The sequence below is a fragment of the Lissotriton helveticus genome, chromosome 3_1 (assembly GCF_964261635.1).
Source record: "Lissotriton helveticus chromosome 3_1, aLisHel1.1, whole genome shotgun sequence".
NCBI classification, from domain to species: Eukaryota; Metazoa; Chordata; class Amphibia; order Caudata; family Salamandridae; genus Lissotriton; species Lissotriton helveticus.
Window position 1 is genome coordinate 688,521,766 of NC_136061.1, and position 24,278 is coordinate 688,546,043.

The 24,278-nt window shown below is 43.5% G+C and overlaps 1 protein-coding gene and 1 long non-coding RNA gene across 3 annotated transcripts in view; one reads left to right on the top strand and one right to left on the bottom strand.

Moving 5' to 3' along the window:
• VPS13C (vacuolar protein sorting 13 homolog C) overlaps window positions 1-24,278 on the bottom strand; it is a 2,773,485-nt gene that overhangs the window by 1,789,151 nt on the left and 960,056 nt on the right. For both annotated transcript variants that reach the window (XM_078680824.1, XM_078680823.1), the window contains exons 32-33: window positions 6,618-6,785; window positions 942-1,246 (exon numbers count right to left, since the gene is read on the bottom strand). In XM_078680824.1, coding sequence (XP_078536950.1) covers window positions 942-1,246; window positions 6,618-6,785 — 473 coding nt within the window. The remainder of the gene's footprint in view (window positions 1-941; window positions 1,247-6,617; window positions 6,786-24,278) is intronic.
• LOC144822865 (uncharacterized) overlaps window positions 1-24,278 on the top strand; it is a 790,049-nt gene that overhangs the window by 691,124 nt on the left and 74,647 nt on the right. The gene's annotated exons all lie outside the window — the stretch shown is intronic.

A 24,278-nucleotide genomic window follows, 5' to 3' on the forward strand; every position in this document is an offset into this window, starting at 1 on the left:
GTTTCCTGTTTTGTTTCCTGTCGTGTGGAATACCTCATGTGTAATGACTGGGTCGAGGACGAGTAGGACTAAGAGTAATGGGGATTACCATATGTAATCGTAGCAAGAATGAGGGCAATTCAGGAGACTATTGTCAAAACCCAAACAATGTTATAGATTGGGTAGTCCGTTTAGTTGCACACTCGCCCAAACCAATGCAGGCAAAGCCTAGGGTGACAAGGCGTCTTTTGATAGGACGGTCCACGTTTTTACCCAGCTGTCCCAGCACATGTCAAGAAATTTAGCTCATGTCCCGGTTTTTTAGAGAGAGTCGACTGAAAACGGTGGGAGGTGTTTTTTATGTTTTACAAACCAGGGAAAGTTAGCAGTTGTTTCAAGAAAACAATTTAATTAACTGGGTTTAAAAATTACATTTTATGTATGTTCTTACTGCCTGTTCTGTAATTCTCTGCCGAGGAGCGCTCTCATCGCTTGAAGTACAATTGTAGTCCTTATATTTCTGTGAAATGTCCCGGTTTTTGGCTTTAAAATTCTGGTCACCCTAACATAGCCAGGGTGGGGCCCCTTCTGGAAAATATGACTAGTATGAGAGGCAACTCGGTAACCAGTCAGCACTGAAGGAGAACACTCACAGGAAAATTAACAAGTCCCTCCGCGGAGAGGCACAAAATAAGTAGTTGAGGGTAGTTGTGCTAAGCAAAAAATAGACATCTCTTTATCCTGATTATTAAAAAAGAAGGGGGTATGGGGAGACAGCAGTGAATTCGAACCTGTGTCCACCAATGATAACCCTTGTTGTTGTGCAACATATGTTCTGGTACAATGAGCTGAGGCCCAAGCATCGCAAGACATGAGTATGGATGAAGGCGATTCATAAAAGTACAACATATAACAACACACTCATTCGATTCTTAAATTAGATTCGAAATAGTTTAGATTACCTTGATAGTTTAAGCTCTGTAAGCTTTACGTCCATTCTGTCAATAACTGGAGGAAGTTGGCAACCCTCCATAGTCACAAAGCTGAAGTTATTCTGCACTGTGATCAAACCAAGATCAGCTATCACAGCATTATGAGAGACTGAAGACTGAGGAATGATAATAACTGGAGCTTTTAAGTTGATATCTAAAGAAAACCGGACGCTTCTCTGTGCCAGGCCTTTCACGCTTGTGGCAGCTTTTTCTGCTGCCTGGGCAGTGGCAGCACTGATGGTCTCTTTTGCAGTTTGGAAGTTATCCAGGAAGCTCTGTGAATATAAACAAAAGCAGAAACGTTTGTCATGTTAAGGATGATGTTGCGATCTTGGTTTCTTCTTCATGTTTTAAGGGGATGCATTTCTTAACTAAATTAAAACTATTATTTCTAAGTAAATTTAATGGACTGAGACGGAATTTATCAATGATTATTTAGATTAAATTGATATTTGTAAGACTTTCAACACTCACAACGGCTGTTCACATCCCTGGCAATCTTTAACTCTCCACTAGCGCCAAGAAACCGTACGGTGCACGCTGCGCTTTATAAATGTTTTAAATTAGAATTAGAAATTAAAGAGGGACTATCTTCTGGTACATGTTGGGAAACAAGTAATGCATTAACACCAATCACGAATAAGGATGCTTCTTGCTGCAAATCCTATCAAGAGCTTGCCAACATTAGTGCAGGTTCTAATACCTACGTGAAAGTACTCACCAACTGCTTGCTCGAGTTACGCTTTAACTATTACAAGTGGACCAAGAGAGTTTTATGAAGGCCTTGGATAACTTTACCAATATTAATTTCGTACTACCCTTGTGTAACGGGCTGTATTACCTCTAGGTGGCCAGTATAGATGCCGAATTGTCAACATTCTACCTCTATGTAGTTCGAAGGAAAATTCAGGTTTGGGCAGGAACTCTCGGTTTGTACTGCAACCAAGACACAAAGATTATCGCTAATTCACAATTAGCTGAGTGACTGAAAATGGATCACATTATATGCTACGGACGTCTCCTCTCAATCCTCCTATTTCTATGGACATATAGCCATGTTCAGAAAAAACAGGGGATTGAAATGGGCTTCCTGGCTTTAGCGCCTATTGGACTTGAAAAAAATATGCGTTTGCACGTGGCTATTTAGCATCCCTCCTTGATTATTCTGCAATTAAACAGGCAAGAATATAATCATGTGTCTGCTTTCAAGGTACATGTTAATAAAACCACATTTCTTTATATGAATAGAGATTCACTTTCTCCTGCTCTCCTTGTAATCACAAATCAATTTAGAGATTAATGTGTAAATATAAATCAGAACCATAATGAGACGGTAAAGATAAATTACAATAAGGTCTCGTGAGCTGTAAAAAATGAAAGCCTTAAATTAATAAAAATTGTCACGGATGCCAAATTTTGACTAGTTCCTGAATAAATCTTAAACTCTACCTTTCATCAGGACGTATCTGGCACCCAGATTATTAAATCCCGCTTTTACCTCCTGTGTATTTTATACATCCATCTGTAGCAGTGCGATGGATGGGTGGGATCCATGCTTCTGGACTCGTGGTAGTGGTCCCTCTCCAGTGAGGGCATGACAGCATCTTTGCCTCAGAACAATGCTGCTGCTGAGATCGGTTAGGCACTTCTGCACAGTAACCCTTTCTTCGGCAGCCATGGCCTTCCCTTGCAGTGGCAGCTGCGGCTGGCCTCCAGGCTGAGTCATCCTGATTTGAGGAACTTTAGCAGTTGCGGCCTCTTGGGCAATCAGAACTTGCTACATCAGTAGCGATGCGGCTTCACTCTCCCTCATAACTGCAGAAGCACAGCCAGTCTTTGTAGCCTTCAGCAGACTGTTGGCCATCACGGTGGTACTTGCTCTGTACAGGCCGAATGCGGGCCACACGGGAACCACACAGAGATACCAGGGAACTCCTTTCATAAAAGTCCACTCATGCCTTCGATCACTGAATAGTCTGCCTTTCCTGGGTGCTTCTCAAAGATAACAATGCTTGAGAACTGGAAATGTAGGTAAGTAACTAATTTCTTCTCCAGCATTGTCTCTTTCCTGTAGTCACATACTTGAATCAGAACAGCAAGCAGTGCATAACATTACAACAAAGCAGAGAGCAGAGTCACCTTTACTAAAAGGTTATGTCAGTCCCACTACTGAGTCGTCTACTGAGTTCATACCCTACTGAGTCATCTACTGACTTCAAATTCAATCAGTTATGCTTTATGTGCACATGCCTGTTCTTGTATGGAGTCGTATGGAAGATATTACGCAAAGGCACTCCAGCATCCTCCAGCTCCTGTGGAATGCACCCTCACTCGACCCTGGAATTGATGCTTTGTTTTCTTGTGGCAAAAGGTGATGCAGGCTGACTGCCAACATGCTATAATTCCATGTGTGAGTGGAGTTAACCTCTTACTGAACAGTAGACGAATACAAAGAATAGAAACAGCTGGCTGGTCAGATATGCAATTATCTTTTGTTATAACCATGTGAAATCTGATGCACCTGCAGACATCCAGTGCGTGTAGGGATTTTATTACTGATTTTGAGGATTCGGAAAAAACAAGCTTAGAATAGTTGGCTTGTTGAGGTGGAAGTCAGAAGGCACCTTCGTTATGAACTTTGGGTTAGTTCGAAGGGTGATCTTTTCCTTACCAGATCTGACGAAGGACTCCTTTATTGTAAAACTACCAACTCCCCAACTGTACTTGCTGAAGTGAGGGCAAGCAAAAGTACTGTCTTCCAGGAAAGGAACTATGAATAAGCTTTGTGGATCGGTTCAAAGGGGAGTAGGTTAAGCTGGCTTAATACTGTGTTCAGCTCCCAAGATACTGAAGGGCACCATATAGGAGGGATATCTTTTTAACAACCCTTTAAAAAATTTTTTTTAATCCTAGGTGAAAAAAAGGATCAGTTCTTCTAAATCTTGAGATCACCACAAGATGGACTCTTATTGAGGAGTAGCTAAGCTCAATCATGACCAGGTGCAGTAGGTATGGAAGGATTTGGTGGGGTTGTATGGAGACAGGGTTGAGGTCCCCATCTTTACACCACATACAGAAATGTTCCCACTTGATGTTATATGTTTTGTGGTTCAAGGTGCACGTGCCTGAAACAGAATATCTACAGAATTGGACAACATGCCAAGTGGCCAAGCTATGTGATCAGGAACCAGGATGTCAGGCTGAGGGCCTTTAGATTGCGGTGGAGGCATTCCCTTGTCAGCCAAGAGCCTCAATGCAAAGATATCTTGATCCAACACTGCCCCTCTTAGTCATATAATTGCACTTTGACGATGCCAGTTATGACTCATGAGCATATGACTGATTGGCAGCACTAAAATGTACCAAGGGTTGATTGTGGTTCATAAATGCTACAATGTTTCATTGGAAGAAGAGTGCATAATGAGCCAACTGTTTAGGGATAAGCAGATATGAACTCCCTATTTGTGGCGATGACCAACATCTACTGCCATAGCATTAGTGAAAAGTCTTTGTGCTGCCAAAAGGCCAACTAAGAGTAAATAAAATAGCATACAACATAGATTAATACAACATCAAAACTGCCTCTAACATTTCTATATTTGAATGAGCACACATGTATCTGAGATTCAACAAGATAATCCAAGTTTGATTCTGAAGTGCCGGATGGATCTGCTGAATTAACACCATCTTCAATTGCTGCTTCTTCATAATTTAGTTAAAGAAGTTAGGGTCGGGGATAGGCTTGAGGCCTCCTCATTTCCTGGGGACAAGAAGGCATCTGTAGTAATACCACTTCTTCTCAGCATGTAAAATCTTTCTACTTCTCCCTTTCAACAAATATCAAAACTTTCATCATCAAGAGTTTTTTTTGTGGGGAGGAGGTGAAAATGGTCAACTTTCAAAGTTGACTTTTTCAAGTCCTGCTTGTGAATGATGTGTAGCAGAGGGAATGGGTGAGACTTAATGGAAAAGAGTATACTAAGTAAAATATATGGAAGACCCATTTACCTAAAGCAACCTCTCTTCATTCTGAAACTTCGGAGAAACAACATAGAGAGGATAAGGGTATTCCCATTTCAGAGGCAGATGAGAGGTGTAGCTGCTGCTGTTTATACAGACCTAAACCACAACACATTTTAAGTCAAAGTAACTCCTTTGGGTCTGCTGAGCTTGGCTGGATCGTTTATATTGCCAACTGTAAACCCTGAGTTTTCACTGTTGATGGCGGAAAGACCGCCAAGTCAAACCTATGCTTTCTTTGAAATCCTCTAGTGAGCAGATGACTCCATCACTGAAGAAGTAATAGGAGAGCACACCCAGCCATGGTAGTATAACACCATGACTGAACTTGTGAATTCATGATGTCACTTATCAGTGTGCATCTTCTGCTTTGCTGATCTTTTATATCATTGAGGATGTGGAGACAAATACCCCAATGTTTAAGCAAGGAAAGACTGGCTTTATTAACCATCTCCCAAAATGTGTGGAAGTTATTAGGCAGGATGCACTGCAGACCTTGAAAGCTAAGCAGTCTGAGAGGAACACCTTAGGTCTGGCTGCACCAAGTTTTGCTGGCAAATGATATGGTGGCATTGAAAATAAGATGTTAGCCTGGCATCTCGAAACTGGAAGGTATCTGTAAATCTGTCAACAGGCTCAGACATTTGTAGCTTTCATTGTTTCCTCCTTTATATACTCTACCTAGCATTCTGGTGCTTAAGATACATTGTGGGTGTAGAGGGGTAATTGACCTCAAACTTGATAAAAAAAAGGACCTGAGAGGGTCGTATCAAAACATAAGGCACCATTACCAAGCATGGCTCGGATGGCCTGTAGCAGGATTGGATACATTAGAGCGTGACCTTGGTACACCACAGGTTGCTGGTTTGTAGGTAAAAATCAATAACACAGCTTCCTATAAGGTAAGCAGGCTTTCTCTGTAGTTGCCAGATTGGGTAGAAAACCTACATTGTGAGCTACCATTTCAAGTACTGGTTCTGGCTCCAAGATGGAGCAATTTGATGGTATGTTCTGTGCCTTTTTTGTACTTATCATGATGTTAGAACTATGGTGAGATCCAGGTATTTAGGTAATTGTCCTCCCTGTTGAGATCTCAATTTTGCTAACTCCCTATGTGAAACCATGTAGAGCATTATCTCCCTCTCTCATTTATAGCTTAGGGTGTTAAAGGGCACAACAATCATAAGATGTCATATCATGCTTGGTTTCTAGCCCCCAGAGCAAACATTGTCATTTGAAGCTCAAGGAGGGCTTATAGCATTAGGGTTTCAGGGGTGATATATTACATTTTTTTTAAAACAAGAGAAGATAATGTTGAGCAAGCATAGAGTGGCTCCAGATGTTCGCAACTATGAATCGGGGTAAAACAAATTGACATTGCTGATACCAAAGAGTAAATCTATGAAAAAGTTATGTTACTTTTGATTAGTTCCTCACTGATCCAGTGCAGATGGTGGTGATCGAAAAGTGTTCTAGAAAAAAATTATGGACACAGCCTGGTAATTGTTAAAAATGAGGAATCAGCCAGAAGCAGTAGCCAAAACACGTGAGTTAAAAGGTTTCCCATAGGATATGAAGATGAGTAGCAAAGCATTAGATTCTGTGAGTAATGGAAACAATGCTTACCAGAAGTGACATGAGGAATTTATGAAGATACACAATTTGAATGCAGCCAACTTTCAGGCACATCTTCCCATCTACTTTGGACATATCCAAATAAGCTTCTCCCTCAGTAGCATCAGGATACAAAGACATATTAAAACTGAAGACTTCATCTCCCATTATTGAGACAGCCTGCAGGAAAATAGAAACAATTATGTTACACACCAAGATTATACAGAAAAGAACCATGGGGCATATGTATCAAGCCTTTTTCCCGTTCGCAAATGGGCAGATTCTCAGAATCGGCCCGTTTGCGAATGGGAAAAAGCCCTTTGGGAGGTATCATCCCAAAAAGCCATAGCAAAATAGAGAATCGCAAAATTTGCAATTCCCTATTTTGCAAATGCATTTAAGGAATCGCTTATTTAGATCACTTAAATGCAATTCAGGAAGCACCCAAGTTGTGCGAATTTGACTTAAGAAATCGCAAATTACCACCTACATCAGGTTGGTGGTAATTTGCGATTTCCTAGAAAAATTCACTTTTTTGCATTTTTCAAAGTGCCATGGGGCGCACATTCATGCCCTTAGGGCATGTATGTGCACCACATGTGCACCTATGCATATTTCAGGGGTGCAACAGGATGTTCTTTTGACACCCTTGCACCCTTGAAATTGCATTTGCAATTTGCGAGTACCTAGTAGATTCAGAACTGCTCCTATGAAAGAGAGCTTCTGAGTAGGAGTCGGGTGTGATGGCACGTTTATAGAGAACTCCAACGAATGCAGGAGGTTTGCCGCGGGCTTAAGGTGGGAGACCACAACCTGGTCTTGCAGAGTCAGACTAGGAGTGCTTGGAGGCTGTGGCTGCCAAGGGCAGGGTGGTCGACGACTTCTGGCTTCCATTCCTTGGTAGGCAAGAACCGCTTCCACGTCCCCGCATTATTTGGGATGTCTGCACAAGACGGTGGCTAGGATAGGGCAGACGTGGCTGGAAATCCCTTCTGTTGCCATGAAAGGGGCGTGAACTAGACTGGCCATGAGGTGTAAAAGAGAGGCCCAAGGATTTGGGCGTAGCTTGAGAGCCCTTGAACTTCACTAGGGTAGAGTCTATCTTCACCCCAAAAAGATGGGTTCCATCAAATCGCATGTCCATCAAATTTGCCTGGATATCACCTGAGAAGCCACTTGCCATAAGCCATGCATGGTGCCTCAAGGCCACTGTCGTGGAAATCGATCCGCCTAGGGAACCAGTTATGTCAAGGCCACACCTTATGGTGAATTTTGCTGCATCTCTCACATCCTTAACTGCCTGAGAGAGCACAGTCGGGGCGTCCATCGGAACCTTTGGCAACACTTGCACAACCGACTCCCAAAGGGAATGGGAGAAACGGACCAATAAGCATGCAGAATTCACCGATTGCAATGCCAGGCTGGAGGAAGAAGACATCTTCTTACCAAGTGAATCCAGCCTCTTAGAATCCCTACCTGGAGGGGCAGAAGTGTTGTGTAATTCCTATAAAACCTATACAGGATCTGCATGTTTAGACAACATACACTCTAGGATTGGTGTCAGACTGAATCTAGACACCTCCACCGGGTATGTTGGCCTATGTACCAGCTAGCTCACAATGCCACTAGAAACTCCTCTTTGACAGCTATTGAACATGACAACCCCGATCCCTCAGGACCGTAGAAAAAACAGTGTACTACTTTTTGCTCAGTCACTCGTGCTCTCTCAGTCTCAGAGAGTTACACAGAATAAACGGTATGGACGTTTTTCAATAAGTATTCCGTGTTTTGCTTGTTGCCACCTTCTGAGAAGCGGCGGTGCCTGCTTCGAGTGCGCTACCGGTGACGTCTTCCCGGTCCCTAGCCTCCCGGTGTAGCCAGCAACCGCACCGTAAGTTGGATCCGGCGCTTTTTCGACCCCCCCAGCACCAGCACTAGTCCCGGAGTTGTAGTGGTGTGCTCCGGTGACAAATAGGAGCGGTTTGCATCGGGCCGTCCACGCTGCAATTCCGTGCTTGGCGTCTGGGCGTTGAGGCTGCGTCCTGTAGCTTCCGAGTTGGGTGAGTTGGTGTGGTGGAAGGGGAGCGAAAGAACCGGGAGCACCCAAGCATCCAAATACTTTTGGGAGCACGGGGAGGTATGGAGCCGTGACAACTGCGGGTTTCCGCCCCTACCCCCCCCCCGCCTGAGCCCGTGGTCATCACTGCCCACAGCAGCAGTCAGCAGTCAGCCGCCTGCAGGTCCTTCTGCCGGTCCCGGTGGGTTTTTCTACTCACCAGGCTCCAGGCACCAGGCCCCCAGGCCGCCAGAAAATCAGAGCTAGCTCAACTCTAACTCCAACCACTAACAGGTGAGAGCGCTCTGGGGGGGGGTCCAAGCTCCGTGCTCCTGCTCTGCTTTGCGTACATTACGCTAAAGGGGTGGATCGGCTAGAATCCGGTCCGGCGGCCTCGGGGGTAGTATAAAGTTAAGAAAGCACCGGGAGTAGTGGTCACTATTCCCCCCACCCCAACCCTCAATTACCAACAACAATTAACAATAAACAACCATCAACGGTTAATCAACGGTCAATCTAATACCATGAGATCTGGCAAAGAAGGGTGTTTTATCACAAAAGTGATTACCAGCAGGAAAAAGAAAAGTGCGATCTTGAAGGAACCGACTAGAATTCAAGCCAATACAACAACACAGAGCATTGAAAAGACTCAAACCCGCAAGGATTCTGATATATTGGTGGACATTGGGGGAGAACTAAGTATATCATCATCATCAAACCAAAAATGTCAACAAAAGTTTTACTCTCAACCCAAAATATACTCTAAATGTTCCTTTGTTAAAGATGCCGGAGCAGTGCTAAATCTCAGCATTAGCAATCAGTTGGGCCTTCCATCACCTCGACACCCGGCAATAGACACAGCCTCAGCTTCACAAATGAACACCTCACCCTCAACTTCAGTAATCATAACCCCTGCGGAAACAATGGGTGGTGCTAATACCGGTCTTAATACTCATCTTGGCAATAAAACCACTGACAACAAAGGCAGAGTTCAAGGGCCTGAATGTGACGACCGGATAATCGGAAAAAACTCTTCAACCAACGGCGGGAAACAGATCAAAGAAACTACCATCTCCCCTTTCCGCTAGGACCATCCATAAAACTTCGACATCAATTCCATTGGAGCCGGAAATCAAAATACGGCCCCTCCTACGTCCAGGTTTTTTCCCACCCTCAGCTCCCGCATCACCCACAGGACCACATTCTGATCAAGCTAAACCCGAGACCCTCTCCACAAGAACTACTGTTTTAGACCTTTGCTTAACTAACTCAGCTGAGGTCTTCACAACCAAACTTGGGATCCTCTCATGACCCCCAAGGCAATGTAGTTTTAAGTCTCACTAGAGTCCCCAAGGACAAAGGGACCCCGGACACAGCTCCAGATTCCATCAGCTCCAACGGTTCTATCGACAAGAACACTAAACTCAATGCGGAGTGCTCAACATCATCGATAAGTAGCCCATTCCCAGTCCCGGGGGCTCCAGCAGCCGCAGGCAGTCCAGGAGAGGCCTGGGGAACCGAAGCAGATGATCTAGCTCTCGCACCAGACAATGTACCTGTTCTCTCCAGCGACGAATGGGAAAATCTCGTCACCAAATATACTTCCGTGATCAAAGGCGAAATAGGGGATCAAGATTCCTCTTATCCCTTAGGGAAGTCGAAAGAGGAACCTCCAACAACCGAGAACGCGCTTTGGGCCCCCCTGCTCAACACAATGCAACTCGCAACAAAAGCTATGGAGTATCACTCCGACAAGATGGATATACAGCTAACTCTACTCAACTACCTAGCCCTTCATGTTACAAGCATTGACAGAAAGCTATCTGACTTGAACAACTTCATCTCAAAAGCCCAAGCCGAAACATCGATAATTCCACCAAGTTGCCCGTGTTACCTAATCATTGACAAACTTGCGTCACTACCCACGGTGATGGGCGACCTTTTAACAGATTTTTAAAAAAGCATCAACACAACAGAACCAATTATTCTAGACAAACCAATCTCTAATCAAACAAGATCTCCAAAAAGTACTAGGGTCCCAATCTCCGAGGGAAATAACAAGCTACCTCCATCAGATACGAATAGCTCATTCCAGGCTTCTTTCCCAGCTGTGCCCAGAATCGACTGTCATCCGATACAGGCAGTTCCAATCAACCAAGCTATTCAAGACGACCTTGGCAGCCATTGTGGGGGTAGATCGAGTATCCAATCGAGTCCCATCTGTATTAGCAACACAAACTTTCCAGAACTATCTCGAGCGGTGCATGGTTGTAACATCCATAAACAACCGCCAAGTCAACCAATTGAAGGAGACTTCCCGCCAATCAAACCCCAAAACTCTAAACAATGGCAAAAACAGAGGAGGAAAGGGAGGAATAACACTCCCTCAATCAACGCCTTCTTTCATCCCGTTAACGGAGTTCGGAGTGAACTGAAACTAGAGCAAAGAGCATGGAGCGACCCATCAATTCCCCAGCCTAAGGTTACCACCACTCCATCATCGGTTTCAACAGTTCAAGATAAGGCAGGAACAACACATATAACTGAACTGTAACAATCCGCGTCCTCCAACACCGCAGACCTGGGAGCAAAAGTTCTGTCTCCACCAACCAAAGGAGAATTTCTCACTTCCTCAGATGTAGCCTCAATGACTGCTGGCAAACTAGGAGGTCCAGTAAAGCCAAAATTAACAATGGAAATAGCAACAAGGGGAGCCTCAGCTGGCCCAACCACGAACAATACAGCGCGGTGGAATAAAGGGCCAAGTGACGACAGGAAACAGAGACGGTCCCGTAATACAGTCACTCTGTGCCCCAGACGAGATAAAAGCTCTCCCACACCTCGTCATCTCCTCAGATAGCCTACGACGGGCTCCTACCCAGTCACTACTCTTCATCCCTGAATACAAATCTAAAGGTCGGGGCGACATCCTCACCAGAGGGAACATTCTCCGAATATTAACCGCCATTAGTAATCTGACAGGGATTCAATCACAAGACTTAGTATCTGTTCAATTTGAAACCTTCAAAAACCTCTCGGATCAGGAAGTAACCAAAACTGTCTGGGCAAACCAGGAAATAGCAGCGAAAATCCTTAAAGAGAAGCCCCAACTGCAAGTCTGGGGGATCCGATTACTCCCTCATCATGAAGTGGGATATCCAGAACCCCTTCTTGGACAAGTTCATAAACCCAAAGTTGACAATACAAAAAACAATGTTGACCCTGGCCCTTGCAATTCCGTGCTCAAAGGAGCAAGAAGTTCCTCAATTGTGGCAACACAAAACTTTAGAGCAAACACTCCAACGGGTCAGGACGAAAGGGGAACGGAACTTCTAAGTGACTGGTCTTGGATCTCGAGAACAATAAACATCAGACCGGAGGCCTACTGACAGACGGAAAAAAATATAATAAACTCCTCGATGTTAAAATTTTGCTTCTGGAATATAAACGGCTTAGGTGCAAAAACCTCTGACAATGGAATATTATTGTATTTTCAGCAATTCGATATATTCCTGTTACAGGAAACATGGCTGAAGAGCCTTTTCACTTACAAGGCTTTAAATCTTACCATCTTCCAGGGTCTAGAAACTCAAAATATGGACATTTGAAAGGTGGGCTCACAACCTACGCTTCAATTAAATCGATAAATTCAGTGAAAGAGCTAGCTAGCATTAATACTGCAACAAACGGAATAAAAACAATACAGCTTCAAATTTTAAGCCGCAGAAACAAAGAAGTTTTAACAATCGTTAACACCTACATTCATCCTCATAACAAAAGAACCGGTGTAAACACCTTAGTAAATGAACTGACAAATCTTATTACTGCGGAACCTTACTCTAATTTTATCCTCTCGGGTGACTTCAACATGTTCCTTACAGGAGGGACCGATCCGGATAGTCCTGCAGCAGAACGCCAAGCAGCATGGGGCATCCCAACCCAGGTCGCCTGCAGATGGGGCAAGTCATACAAAATCTCGAGGGGCCTTCTAACTGAGCTGGCGAATTTGTCTTTGGTTGCACTAAATGGGCGTTTCGCGGGAGACCGCCCACCGGCTGCTACCTTCCACACAGTCCAATGTAATACTGCAATCGACTACACTTTCACGTCTTTATCAACTTTCGGCCTAATAAATGGGTTTATGATAGGAAATCGGGACCAAAGCGACCACCAGCCCCAAGAGTTTACCCTTGATGCTTGTGGAACAGCTACCACTTACCCGATGGAGGTCACAAACTTAACGATAACAGCAAATCACCGGAGAATCAAATGTAATACCCGCGATCCAGAACATCTCCAGGCCCTCGCGAAAAAAGATGGGAAGAGAGCACGCAGTTAAGTACCAGCCATTTAAAAGCATGGGAGAACTTCATGGACAGCTTCAATCCAACTAAGCCAATAACCAAGCCAAGAGAAGGACCAGTAACACCAAAATATCACGCGGCCGCGTCACGCAATCAGGCACAAAGCAAATTACTCCACCTCTCACATCTCCAGGACACTGAATTAAGGGAGTTAAAAACCAAAATCAAAAGGGCAATCCGCAGTCTCCGTATACATGGCCCAGTTGAGAACATCCAGTCCGAATTAAGGAGCCCTATAGCATGTAAGAAGAAATTAATTTGGCTCGCAAAAAAAGAAAGGGACGAATGAACATGGGCTAAATTGACACATGACGCAAAAAATAACAACAGTGCCAGGTTTTGGCAGACCATCAGAAACCTAGAGAATCCATCTGCTCTAGGAATCAGCTCATATATAACAGAGGACACCTGGGCAAAATTCCTACTGAATCACTTCAACTCAGAAGCTCCCCAATCCCTGGCATGCTCATCGGAGCTCAAAAGTGACCAACTGCAATCAAGGACTGAAGATCCAGTCCTTTCCATCATCCTCACATCTAAGCAGCTCGGGGGCAGAATCAATAAAGGACGCAAAGACGGTGCTCCAGGCCCCAACGGTCTTCCGTCAATTATATTCAAACAGGATTCGAACTATGGGGGTAAAGCACTCCTCCCCTTTATAACAACATCTTAGAAAGTGAGAGAATTCCTGACTCCTGGAAAGGTTCAATCATTTCTCCCATCCACAAAAAGGGCGCCATGTCAGATCCAAAAAATTATAGGCTCATCGCTTTAATCGATATTGAAGCCAAATACTATGCCGGGCTTTTTCTAAATGAACTCACAGTTTGGGCTGAAAAATCTAATTCCCATCAACCAAACTGGTTTCCAGGAAGGTCTGGGGACCTCAACAAATATTCTCGCTACTTTCTCTCCTGTCTGACGCCTCCAAAAAGATTAATAAACCGCTATTCGTCTGCTTTATTGATTATAAGGCAGCTTTCGATAGCATCGACAGGGGGTTACTTTGGGCCAAATTAGCGAGGTGGGGAATCCCTACAAATCTTCTAAACCAGCTAATCCTGCTCCACTCTGCAACTTGGGTCCAGATCAAAATTGGAGCGGGAGATATCCTGTCTAGAAAAATTCCTACTGCCAAAGGGCTGAAGCAGGGTTGTGTATTGGCCCCAACCCTGTTCAATCTCTTTGTCTCTGATCTCTCCACCGACCTGGACAATTGCATCCATCATGCCCCGAACCTAGGGGGCTTAACTCTATCGAACCTCTTGTACGCAGATGACCTCCTACTAATCAGCTGCACCCCAATTGGCCTCCAGCATCTGATAAACATCACAAGCACCTTCGCTGACAAAAATGGGCTGACCATAAATTTAGAAAAATCTAAAGTAATGGTACTAAACCAAGGTCGCAATAAACCCTATTCACGATGGTCAATGAACAATCGGCTGCTGGACCCAGTGGAGGAGTACAAGTACTTGGGAATCATATTTGAGAGAAACAGATCATTCTCCAAACAGAAAGCCTCCATCAAAGGCAGAGGGACTGTACTGGCTGTTGCTTTAAAAAACATCAAGCAAAAAACAACTGGCCCTAGCCTTCTCCCTTTGCTAGAAGTGCTTTGAGCACGGCTCCTTCCCTCCATCACGTACGTAAGCGAAGCAATGAGAGGTAGAGATGAAGTGACCCTGGACATTGTGGTTGCCAAGGCTCTAAGAATAATATTCAATCTTCCGCAATTTACCTCACCAGCGCAAATAAGATTAGAATTTGGATTGTTAAAGCAGGAAATCTCACGGAAAGGGGCCTACGCTAATTGCTGGTTTAAAATAAAGGGAGCCGCACCGGGCACATTGAACTCATATCTGTGGTTGGAAATCTCAAAGAGAACCGATAGCCCAGCGAAGAGCTACCTTCAATCAGCAATCAAGCTGTTAGCTTTACAGGACCTATGGGACTCATGTTTACCCCAGAACAGCTTTAAGGTCCTGGTAAATAAATCAGTAAAAATTGTTTCTCTCACAGAAGATAAAGCTGCCCTTAGTAGGAGGGCCCACGGCTGGTACGTAATTCAGAGCTACGTGTCAACAAAGCCCCAATTATACCTAGGAACAGGCTTTGCCAGAAAAACAAAAGAACGGTTCCTTCATCTGAGGCTGGGAATCCAACCAGCAAAGCCCCACCTTCCTCCATGGAAATGTACAACCTCCTCCAATCGCTGCAGACTGTGCGGAAATTTAAACGAAGATATAATACATCTACTGTGCATCTGCAACGGCCTGAGAGCGGAAAGGAGACAGTTCCTAAAAGAGCTCCTGATTGCAAGTCAGGTTCGATCCTGTAGGGAGGCGGTAAAGGCCTGTTTCGAGGGCAGCAACATCCGCCTGTCTTGCAGCCTTGTTCGATTTATGAGGGAAGCTACTGCAAAGTTAACTCGGGAAGACCCTCAAGTTATTGGTCTTTATCCTACCCCAGCGTGCTTATGAGTCAAGGTCAACAAATGTCTCTACTACTGCTGTGACTAAATCCTAAGAACATCTCCTTTTCTGCCAAGTACGTAGCAGTCAGCACGACCTGTCTCCAAGCTCATTGACTTGTATTCTCTACAAACACTATTTTTCGGGGTGTACCTAAGCCTTATGCTGATTTACCGTTTTAAACATGAAGATCTATCTTATCTACAATCTTTTTTATTCTTTTGTAATTTTATTGAATTTCAACTTGTTCGTAAACTTTTAGTATCTTTTAAAGGAGAAGCTGCATTTTGTGAATTAATGTTTTACTTGTTTGCGAAGGTTTTAATTAATCATGCAATAAAGTCATTACTCCTTAATAAGTATTTATTGAACAGTCAATATTCTAGTGTAAAATAGGTGCGCTGAAACAACCATTAGACAGTAAAAGATATAAATGATTAGAAGCACTAAGAAAGTAAAAGATGGTAGATTTCTACCATTTTGCTCTAACCATGAATACAGGCAAGTATATAAAATACATGACAATAGAAATGCGTACTCCTATGATGCTACCCTAACTAGATGTACCTAAGTGTACCTAGCATGTATGTTGGTGTTAAGCCAAGAATCCCTCTAGGATAAAGTCAGCCCCATTACCTGAAGTGAGAGACTGTGGGACCCAGTCTTCATCTCGAGTTGGACACCCCGCAAGGGATATTAGACCACTGCGAGCTGGAGTATCTGCATGCAGGAACCTCAGCATCTCACGTCAGTGTGTGTCAGCAGGGAAATCCTGATCTCCTCTACTTGTCTCAGCAAGATGTGATGTTTTTTTACCCAAAGGTCTCCCAGGGGGTTCTACCTTGCTGTGCCACTTGTCAGACTTAGGATGACGTTGGGAATTAACTTTATACATAGTTATTATACAGGAGATGGTAGTCCTGCTGAGATTCCAAGAATCCTCATGCATAATGTATGAGGCTTTTACTAGGGAAACTCCAGCATTCTGTGTGCAGTGTCGTATCTAGATAAAAGGTCAGTCCCCAGGAACCATTATGTGTGTAATGTAGGGGAGAGTATAGGTTAAACGTTACGATGCTACCTGAGCCTATATTCGGGTATCTATATGGAATATACTACCCGCTACTCATCCGACTGGACTACATAATTAACTTCTAATGTACTACTAGGCTGTCTAGGCACTTGTATGCAAACAACTACCATGAAACAATAGTTCTACTAAAAAATGGTAACAAATGATAAAAATTCTTAAAACAAGGCAAATGGAAATATTGTCACTCAAGCAATAGCTCTAATGTGTCTGTAGATATTGTTCGAACCGCTACAAGCATTGGAAAGCCATGCAGGTCATAAAAAGTGTCAATTTGTTTTGGAGTTGCAATATGAGTTTGTTAAAAAAAAATTAAAAACAAATTTTTCCTAGAACTCGACAGGCCAAATGTTTGTGTGTCCTGGCTGGGAGATGCCACATTGCTGTTGCCTGCCTTCGCAGAGGACGACCCCGGTCACATCTCACAGATTACGTCAATTGAGCACAGATGATCTTCCGTACTGCCTGCAGCTAATGATGGGGCAGCCTGTGTGCCATGCAAGGCCTGGGTGTCAGTGGAGGAGCCGGTATCCATTCCAACAGGAGCAGAGACTTCCTGTGGAGGCTCTAAGAATGCTGCCATCATACGCTGGGGACACTGTAGAATATGGGCCTTTAATGGGTCCAGTAAAGCATCAAGTCTGGTTGCGCAACTTATGGAAGGGTCAGACAGATATCCAACACGCATTCTTCTCTGCAGAAGATGCATCGGAGAACAGGTAGGTTGCAGTCCATCCAGACTGGTCTAAATAAAAGGAAACAAGAGCTGCTTATTTCCCGAAGGCAAGTTGTGCCCAGATGTTGTACCATGCGATCACGGTATTTACGCTCCAAGAGTGCTTTTGCCATCTCCTTGGTAACTGAGACGTCCATTGCGTAGCAGTAAAACTACAATCAGGATACCTGATATTAGAAACAGGATCTGCGGATGTCCTCCAGAAATGCTTACAAATACAGAGTGTATAAAGTTTGGTATAACTCCGAGGACCGTCTGAAAGGTGCTTAACAATCCCAAACCTATGGTAATGTAAATGTAAATGTCATGGTACTTATAGAGCGCACTGTCACCAGAAGGTCACCTTGTGGTGTCGCCTATTCGGCTTCCTGGCGCTGATACTCATACCGCTGTGGAACCCCTCTTGGCTTTCCCTGTGAAGTGTCCACTCCTGGGCACGCCCAGGGTGAAGCCAGGCATCCTTAGCGCTGTTGGGGCCGGTGTGGAGGCCAAGCAAGCTATTGCCCAGAGTTGCAGCGTGGGGCCCGTGATTAGAATAGGCACCGAGGCAAGAATTAACAGGTCTGAGGAAATTGAGCCCGAGACCCCGCCGAGGCGGGAATCGAACCCTGGTCCCTGGCCAGAACTCTGCATCAGGGTCTGCCGCTCTAACCATTGAGCCACACTCCTCCACACAATGGTCTTAAATAGGTGAACTATACCCATCGTATAAGACATGTTAAAGATACGATGTACCATCTCTGTAAAATGGAAAGCGGAGTTCGTATGTATGAGTGTCTGTATCTCAGCCGAGGAACATGCGATCTGGAGATCAAAAGTCTGCCATGCGGAGGTTAAGGCCACGGTTTTCTGTACAAGCATGGCTTTCACTCTGTTCAGAGCATCAAACCGTATAAAGGAAATGCTAAACGAAGACAATAACGGTGCCTCCCTGACTTTGTGTGTTGGTGGAAACAATACTTGCATAAAGCAAGTAACCCTGGAGCTCATGGTGACGAGATATGCAATGCCCGGGAGCATACCACAACAACCGTGATCATTCAGCATCAAATAATTCCCATTTCAAAGCAAATTGAATACCGGGGTAATCACGGTTGCTGGGGTACCCCTCAAGTGACAGGATATGTTCTCTACTGAACCATTACAGGCCCATGGAGTATAATATCCTGGCATATGAGAGATCCACTTAAAGCGTTCTCACAGTTTGTGCAGCTGAGAAATACTTCTAGATCCCCACTCCTGCATCAAAATCTGTACGGTAATTCCCAAGATTCCTTGATGGAATCCCTATCCATTTCTTCATATGTGCCTGCCTGTTGTTGTTCTAGGCAGTACTGAAACTGGAAAGTAGTGACTGGTAATATTATGCGGCCATGGATCAACCATTCTGTGGATGGTGACTCTGCCCCAGTAAAAGGTAATCTGTCCAGATTTTCAATATGTAGCATTGTATATTTTGCTCCCATTTGTGCCATTTTCATCTGTTTTTCTGTTATATTGTATGCAGAAAACAGCGACGTATTGTTGATAAAACGTCAAGGCACATAACCTGTGCACAACATTTGCAGTGTCCAGCTCCGTAACATAATAGAACGTAATTGTGATTGCCCGGGCAGTAGTATGGACAAATCTTGTTCTAGCAGTAGCAGAAGATACAATGTTGCCCATGAATAAATTCTGCAAGTTAACACAGTCATGCCATTGTCAACTACGGCTAACCCCTTTTCTAAATTGATCCTATCTATTTCTCGTAATCTCGCTGTTGCTTCTTGTTGGGAGATTTTACAAATTTTATTATGGACAGCATAATAGACATCCCTACTGGGTATGTTGGCCTATGTACCAGCTAGCTCACAGTGCCACTAGACACTATTGAACAGGACAACCCTGATCCCTAAGGACCATGGAAACAGTATACTACTTTTCGCTCAGTCACTCGTGCTCACTCAGTCTCAGAGAGTTACACAGAATAAATGGTATGGACGTTTTTCAATAAGTATCTATTGAACAGTTGTTATTCTAGTGTCAAATAGGTGTGCTGAAACAACCATTAGACAGTAAAAGATATACATTTTTAGAAGCACTAAGAAAGCAAAAGGATGGTAGATTTCTACCATTTTGCTCTAACCATGAATACAGGCAAGTATATAAAATAAATGACAATAAAAATGCATACTCCTACGATGTTACCTTAACTAGATGTACCTAAGTGTACCTAGCATGTATGTAGGTGTTAAGCCAAGAATGCCTCTAGGATAAAGTCAAACCCATTTCCTGAAGTGAGGGACCCCGTCTTGGTCTCGAGTTGGACACCCCACGAGGGATGTTAGACCACTGCGAGCTGGAGTATCTACATGCATGAACCTCAGCGTTTTGTGTCAGTGTGTGTTGGCAGGGAAATCCTGATCTCCTCTACTTGTCTCAGCAAGATGTGATGTTTTTATACCCAAAGGTCTCCCTGGGGGTTCTTAAAATACAAAATAAGAGATTATAGGTCAATTGACCAAGACTGTCATATGAGCTTCAGGAGGATGAAAACACCAGACATATAATTTGGGTAGCCCCGGGCTCAGTGAGTAGAAGAAAGCTTTATTCGATTTTAGAGCAAGCATAAAATCATAAAAGCAACAATCATAGTAAGCAATTTCATACAGGGTCGTAAAAATACAATAAAATAGAATTAAACATTATATATACGTTTTACAGATTAAAGTCTTTCATAACTACAATTGATGGGTAAAAGATTTTGTTTCCTCAGAATACTTTGTATGAAACCAGACATAATTGCTATACACACTTCATTTTTCAACTATAAAAATTATTAAAACACTGGAACTACAATTAATCATGTTTGCAGCGAATTTTCAAAGAGATTTTAAGAAACATAGCAATGCATTTAGCACTGGATACTGATTCTAGATGTTGTAACGCCATAAGGGCAGGACGGCATCTTCGCAAACCCAGGGATAACAATATTGGAGTAATCCAACTTTTGCGGGGTGATTCATAAAATTTGCAGAACAGTATTACATGGATAGTGGACTGTTCAGAAATACCATCACAAGGACACCGGGTAATTGGAGTGGACCAATCTTGTTTCTTTGGAAATGTAACCAAACGAAAAAATATATTGAACCTGAACCGGGTCAACAGATATTTTTCTTAAGTGGTCAGACAAAAAGTGAGATACGGTTGAATGCCCTGAGTACATGGAATAGTTAAAATTTGTCGATTTGAAACTTTGTTAATTTCTTGGGCTATACGTAATTCCCTTAGATGTGACAAACATAACATTTTTAAGGTCTTTCTTGTAATAGTGGATACAATGGAAGGTTCTTTAAAATATGTAGAGATCCAAATCCTTAAGAAAGTTTTGTACAAAGGACAGCCACGGGATATCTGACCAATTGTCTAGGCCCAAACAGTCTGAAATTAATGCACGTGTTAAACTACACTGCTCCGTTGACCAAATGCGGTGCCATAGTAATATTGGCTGAATTTTAATGTAATCAGCAATGTAATCCATGCCCAGTTCGATATGGCAACCAAACGTTGGAGAGCACTGCGGGACGGCCAACAAAAAACAAATAAAATTGTTCTCTACCCTCTGTAAGATGTCCAAGGGTACATGGCCCCACACCCCAGCACCATAAACAGCTACACTATGGCATTTTGCATGATATATTTGCATAAGTTCTTTAGGGGGAGGCTTCCCTAGTTTACGTGTAAAAGCAATAAGGGCAGAAGTAGCTCTCAAGAATAAGAGGTGCCTACTACTAATGGCCTGTTTCCAAGAAGAATTGTTATCAAATAGAATACCTAAGTATGGGTAGGTCTTAGTACAGTCCAACTTGGCTTCTTCAATAAATATCAGTTTGGTCTTGGCTATCTTTTTACCAAAATGTATAGCAAAAGTTTTTTTAATATTGACCTTAAGGTCCAATGAGGCCATAAATTTGCAGTAGCAATTTAGCAGAATCTGAAGTTGTATTGTAGTTCGCGCCATGATCACCGCGTCGGCCCCGTATAGTAATGCAGGAATGGGATGACGGGCGATAGCTGGTAAGTCCTGACTCCCCCTCTAGCATGGACTTCTCAAGATCATTCGTGTAGAGGTTAAATAAAAAGGGAGCCAGGACGCACCCCTGTCTGACTCCCTTAGTGACTGCAAAGGGGGGGGGGGTAAGCTCACCGTTCACCCCAAATCTAACCCTGGCCGGTGCTTCCGAATACAGCTCGCGTAGGAAGGATATTATCGGTGGGTCTACGCCCAGTTCTATTAAGATTGACTACAGCCTTGAATGTGAAACACAGTCAAAAGCTGCGGTCAAATCCACGTAGACTAAGTGGAGGTTACCTTTCTTAGCCTGGACATATTTCCCAATAAGAAGGGAGAGATTCAGCGCCTGCTCCACAGTGCCCAGGCCCTCCCGGAAGCCATATTGCAAGTCTGTCAAGATGTTATTGGCCTCAGACCAGACCCGCAATCTATCTAGATCAGCCGACCAGCGACTTTGCCAAGGGAGTCCAGGAGGGAAATGGGCCTGTAACATGCAGGATTGTTACGATCTCCCCTCTTGAAAATGGGCAACAGGGTAGAAGTTGACCAAGATTTTATAAGGTCCCCTTTTAGAGCAGCTTCAATTACTCTGGTCAGTACCGGCGACCAGAGCTCCTGCGTATGGGTATAAATATCCAAAGGTACGCCGTCCGGCCCGGGGGCCTTACCAGACTTCGAGGATGACAGGGCATTAACTACTTCATCATGACTGAAAGATAATTCGATAGGGAAGGGTGATGTGTAGGGAAATACTCCCTCCCCACTTTCGTCTGAGTACAAACTTTCAGATGAGAATATTTTCGAAAAGTGAGAAACCCATCCCGCTGCTGTGATTGCTACCTCAATACTGGGGCCAGAGTACACATCAGTCAAGAAGTGTGATTTAACCACTTTCCAAAACATAAAACTATCCTTTCTATTACAGCTCTCATGAAGCTTCACCCACAGATCTTTTTTAATTTCTTGCCTACATTTTTTTCATGACCAATTTATAAAGCTTTCTCAGCTTCCTAATTTTAACTTGATCCCTCACAGGTTTGCACAAGGCTATTTTTAGGGTCGAAAGAGCCTTACGACATTCAGAATTAAACCAACCTTTATCTTGCGAGAAGTTCTGCTTTTGCTTACGAAGCAACTCCTCGCTAATTACCTTAGTGATATTAATGAAACCAGTCAGAATCTGCTCTGCAGAGAAATGCAAATTTAAACATGTTTCCAGCATAGAAAGGGCTCTGGTTATGACCTTTGTTGTTATAACATCCGGATCTACTTTGGACCATTTAACCGAGTAGCCGTTTTGTTTTGTCTATGCTTATGGCTTTGCGGTTTAATAACCCAAGATTACCGGTTGTATTACGTGCATTCTGCACTAAAATGGTAACACTGTTGGGGAAATGGTCACTACTAATATCATCTCCAGTTAAAAATGTGAGCAGCTGGTCCTTCATATAGTTGGAGATCAAAATGAAATCAATTATGTTGTTACAACCCCTGCCGTGGAAAGTGGGGGAGAAGTCGATTGAGGGCTCAACTAATTCATTCGCATATCCCAGTCCTAGGGCAAAGAACTTTTCATTTAGGATGTTCCCAGTACTGGAGTGAGCGGAATGTGCTAGAGGTCTCCCACCTTCATCTACAATGCCACAGTTTGTCTTATTATGTTCTTTACATAAAGTAATGTTAAAATCTCCACCCCATATCAACTTAAAAGAAGAAAAGGATCATCTATTCAGTTGCTCATCTAAAACCGAGGTTATCCTATTTAGGACTTGGACAAATTCAGGTGGTGGCAAATTATTATAAAAATTCACCAAAAAGTATGTGTGCCCTTGGTTCACTGAGAGTTTGAGGATCTGATAATTCTCTTCAGATTTTATTTCAACAATTTCCTTAAGTGGAAGGGTATTAGATACATATACTGATAGTCCTCCCTTGGGTCTACCAAAAAGGGAAGGACGTGCACTAGAGTGATACGATCTCTACCCCTGAAGATGGATAGCAGTCACCGACCATGTTTCCTGGCAGCATACTACATTATGATTTCTAATTGTTTCTAGCCAGTTAAGTTGGTCGACTTTAGGACGCAGGCCTGCTATGTTCCAGAATATAATGGAAAGGATCAAGCTACTAGATGATTGTACCTTGGGAGGAAGATACGGTTGTTTAAAATGAATTTGAGTTTTCGCAGTTTGACCTTGAGTCGACGGAGAGAGATCTTGTATTAAATTCCAAGGCCCTTCATTCAAGATACTGTTTTCCAGGGCCTTATTAGGAAGATCACTAGGGCGAGAAAAACTGCCACAATAGTCCTCAGGTAGGGAGACCTTTTGGGGTACGGTCAGCTTGTCTAGGGTGTGCAGGTTACAATTATCCAAAGAAGTTGGGGTGGCTGTTGGTCAATCTATATCATCTATTACTGATAGAATGTTAAATCGGTTCAGGGTGGGGATCAAAAATGGTCTTGTAGTCAGTTGGTGGTTGTACCTGCGTTCCTGGGTAGGAAGGTTATTCCACAGTGAGGGATAATAATAGCCTGGGGGCCTAAAGTGATCATTCTGATATTGAAATGAGGGTCTATAGTGATCGATCTGATGTAGGGGTAGGACCTAAAGCAGGCATCCTGATATTGAGGTAAAGGTCTGAGGCGATCATCTCGATGTTCAAATTGGGGCCTAAAGTGTTTATCCTCATGTTGGAATAAGGGTCTGATGTAATCATCCTGGTGATGGGCTAGAGGCCTGGGATTAGTAACAGGGGTTATCAGATTTCTGGGATAAAAGTAGGGCAAATCACTGGCTGTAATTGCATTACTGCCATTAAGGGGAAACCAATCTAAAATATGTCTGACTGCCCTTTTGTCTCTAAAATTTAGAGAGATCTAACCAGTTTTTCA